The sequence below is a fragment of the Phaethon lepturus genome, unplaced genomic scaffold (genome assembly GCF_000687285.1).
Source record: "Phaethon lepturus isolate BGI_N335 unplaced genomic scaffold, ASM68728v1 scaffold50340, whole genome shotgun sequence".
Taxonomy (NCBI): Eukaryota; Metazoa; Chordata; class Aves; order Phaethontiformes; family Phaethontidae; genus Phaethon; species Phaethon lepturus.
The window spans coordinates 13,922-17,156 of NW_010513583.1; the positions used below are offsets into that span (position 1 = coordinate 13,922).

The following is a 3,235-nucleotide window of genomic DNA, read 5'->3' on the forward strand; positions in this document are numbered from 1 at the left end:
ATAATAAGCCTTTGATTGATTCAAACTTTTCTTCAGAATTGCTGTATTATGCTGTATTATACTGATTACCTTCTAAATTAGCCCAGTTAATCCAAAAGGGCCGATTTGCTTGTGAGACAAACATTATTGCTAAACATTAGCAGAGACTCATGAAGTTTAATTTCCTAAGGGATTATATCTTATCACTAACATTGGTTAGGGTGTGAGTCTTCATTCATATTCTTCCTGGGGATGGACACCTTGAGGATCTTTCCTCCACGGATTCCCAGCCTCTCCCTTTGCCACAGCACTACTAAGATCTCCCCTCTACCCAACCACCATTATCTCCAATACTTCTAACCCTTACCAGTTCAAAAGTTATTTGAGAAGACAAAGGCAAAAGGTAAACCCATTTCCACCTAGTAAGAAACGTAAATGCAAATCACATAAGGCTCATCTCCCATGAAAGTGAGGATAGAAAGTGTTTAAGAAAAACAAGAGAAGGGGTTCTTTCATCTTTGAAAAATCCTTCAGAGTCTATTAAGCCTGGCAAACTGTTTATGTTATATAATAGTGTAATACACTAAAACTAACAGTTCAGGTATCCTACTTGAAGTCAATGCTAGAATCAGGAGGAATTCTCAGATCCCATTTACTCAACCACACAATTTTGTCAATATAGAAAAGAGAGATTTGAGTACAGTTGTGTTCCCATCTGAATTACTTCCTCATCTTTACTATTGTTGAATTTAGGGTAGCATCTTAACCACGATTACAAACACTACCTACTGGGGCATTTGTTAAAGAGTCTGCCTCCAAAAAACATCCCAGGGTAGTTCTTGGTATACTGCATTCCTGGATCAGATATGCAAACAGAATTCCTGAAGTCATCTGTCTTTATGAAGAGCATGGACAAAAGTACAGTATGTTTTCTGAGAGTGCAGAGCTTGGATATCTCTATCCAATTTAACCTATTTTCAATAGGTTTAAAGAAACATTACTGTATGAAACACACCACATTATTCTAAACAGGTTTGACTTAAGGCAAAAAAAGAAAAGACAGCTCAAGAGCAAATGCACATATTCAGCACGAACAGTGACAAGGAGTCCATGCACAAGAATATATGTGAGGGCATTACCGGCTCTGGCTGCTGCTTGTAGCCCCAAAACTTTACCCAGACAGCAAAAGAGAAAGAGCAAGGAAGGTAGAAGCAGCTTTTAGCAAAAAATTGGCAGCATTTTTTCAGGCAAATTAAGTAGCATGAACCTTTTCCGACTCTTAACATCTACTGACAAGACAAACAGTGAACATGCTTGGTCACTGGACACCAAATATACTTTGATGTGATATATGGTTCAAAAAAGATGCTCAATCTGTTCTACAGAGCAAAGAAAGAAATGTTTTAGGAACCAAATTTAAGCTTCAGCTACACAGCTTAGACTCTAGCACACTATGTTGCTGTGGTCCTTGTCAGTAGATGTGATGAGCTTTTACACTTAATATTATGTTTACATTTGCTAATAATATTAAAGGAAGAACAGTTTTCTAAACAGGAAACTGCTGGAAGGAGTGGAAGAGGAAGACTTATAGAATACTTAGTTTTTCTTACATAAGCCAAGCAGCAAATACTTCAAAGCTTCTAAGTACCAAGTTTGGGTGCTTTAACAAGACATTTCTGTTGCAAAACATGCACAAGTTTGGCTTGATATCCGGAGTATTAATATCCTACTGCATACACCTGTTTGAACACCAACACCTGCAGTTTCACATTTGATTTCAGCAACAGAATGCTATGCATATCAGAAAGCATCCCAGGCTAATCCTATACATACAAGAACAGTTATAGTTCAAACTAAAACTCTCTATATCATATATTAATATATGTAAGCCCTCTCTCACTCAGAACTTTGGCACATGAAGAATCTTTTTTTTTTTTTACATCTGAATTTAAAACTCTTCCATGCAAGCAGATCTTGCTTATGTCAGAGCTCGGTGTACTTCAAGTCTGTCTCTGTTTTAACCCCAGTTTCAAAGAGGAAATGCTTTTGTAATTGCTATTTTTTTAAATTCACACAAGCAAGTTAATTTAGTAACAATATTAAGCAGTCCACATTTGTAAAATCTTATTAGGCTTTAGCAGTGGAAAGATGGCTTACATTATATTATATCACCAAGAAAACTACTTCAAGATAGACCGCGTTTAAGGTTCACAAAAATAAAACATGGGTATTTTAAGCCTGAAAGCATAAATTAAAGCATTTCATTCTACTGCCTCTCCAATACACTTGACAGTTATAGACAGCAGAGTATCACTGTTTATTTCTTGATTAATTTGATCACTGCAGTTGACTGCAATTCCTATGGAAATAAATGCTAGAACCTAAAAATTACTGTGCACTATGAAGGAAAAACAAACTGGTCTGTTGATGATCAAGTCTAAATCAATTGATGCAGGCAAACACATGACATTTAAAGCCAATTATAGTCAATGAGACAGAGTTAAATCTATAATCACCTTTTGACTTGCTTGTGATCCAAATCTGGTAGCCTGTGAAAAGAAGCAAATACACACGAGTTTACTAGGAATAAAATCTTTGATTTTTAAATACATGCATTTAGAAATGCTGCATGATCCTCTCCAAGATGAATGGACCTTTGCCAGAATTTCACAGTGAACAGAGAATACCCATATCACCACCCCAGGCATTTCAGGCTGCTCTGGGGAAGCACTGGTCTTTCTCATCTTACAAGAAGGGGAAGTAAGGATCTTCAGATAGACTAGACCTTGGTGAGCCAATGCAGCTCAGCAGCAATACTTTTGTCTCTCAGTGTCATCCAAAGTAAGAGTACTGTTATGCTCGTAAACTTTTTTAACTTAAGAGATAACTACTATGCTCATAAAATTTTGGAAGAATACTAAGCAAAACTGAAAAAAGTTGTAATGCATTATTTTCACAAAAATATTTAATCTCATTCCACCATCATTTATGAAAAATGTAATAAATTTTTATTTCCTCTGGTTTTAGTCTACAGTTAGTCGAATGACTGTCACCTAAGTGCGTGAATTTGCAGAACATGCAGAACATGAAGACCATGCTTCAGTTTTTGCCAAAGTGTCCCCCTCCAGGCACAACCTCTGCCCAACAAGCTTTCTATTTAAACTGATAAAAAACACTGTAGTTAAACAGAAGTCAAAGGAAGGAAAAAAAAAAAATAAAACCATCAGTAATTTGTAACTTGGCATTAAATTCCTGC

At 36.2% G+C, this 3,235-nt stretch overlaps 1 protein-coding gene across 2 annotated transcripts in view; it reads right to left on the reverse strand.

The window, feature by feature from the left end:
* The window catches only part of ARFGAP1 (ADP-ribosylation factor GTPase activating protein 1), a 17,122-nt gene that overhangs the window by 5,381 nt on the left and 8,506 nt on the right, over positions 1-3,235 (reverse strand). The window contains exons 8-9 of one of the 2 annotated variants that reach the window (XM_010290364.1): positions 2,496-2,528; positions 1,119-1,148 (exon numbers count right to left, since the gene is read on the reverse strand). In XM_010290364.1, the coding sequence (XP_010288666.1) occupies positions 1,119-1,148; positions 2,496-2,528 (63 nt within the window). The remainder of the gene's footprint in view (positions 1-1,118; positions 1,149-2,495; positions 2,529-3,235) is intronic. The other variant, XM_010290372.1, reaches the window with a different exon arrangement.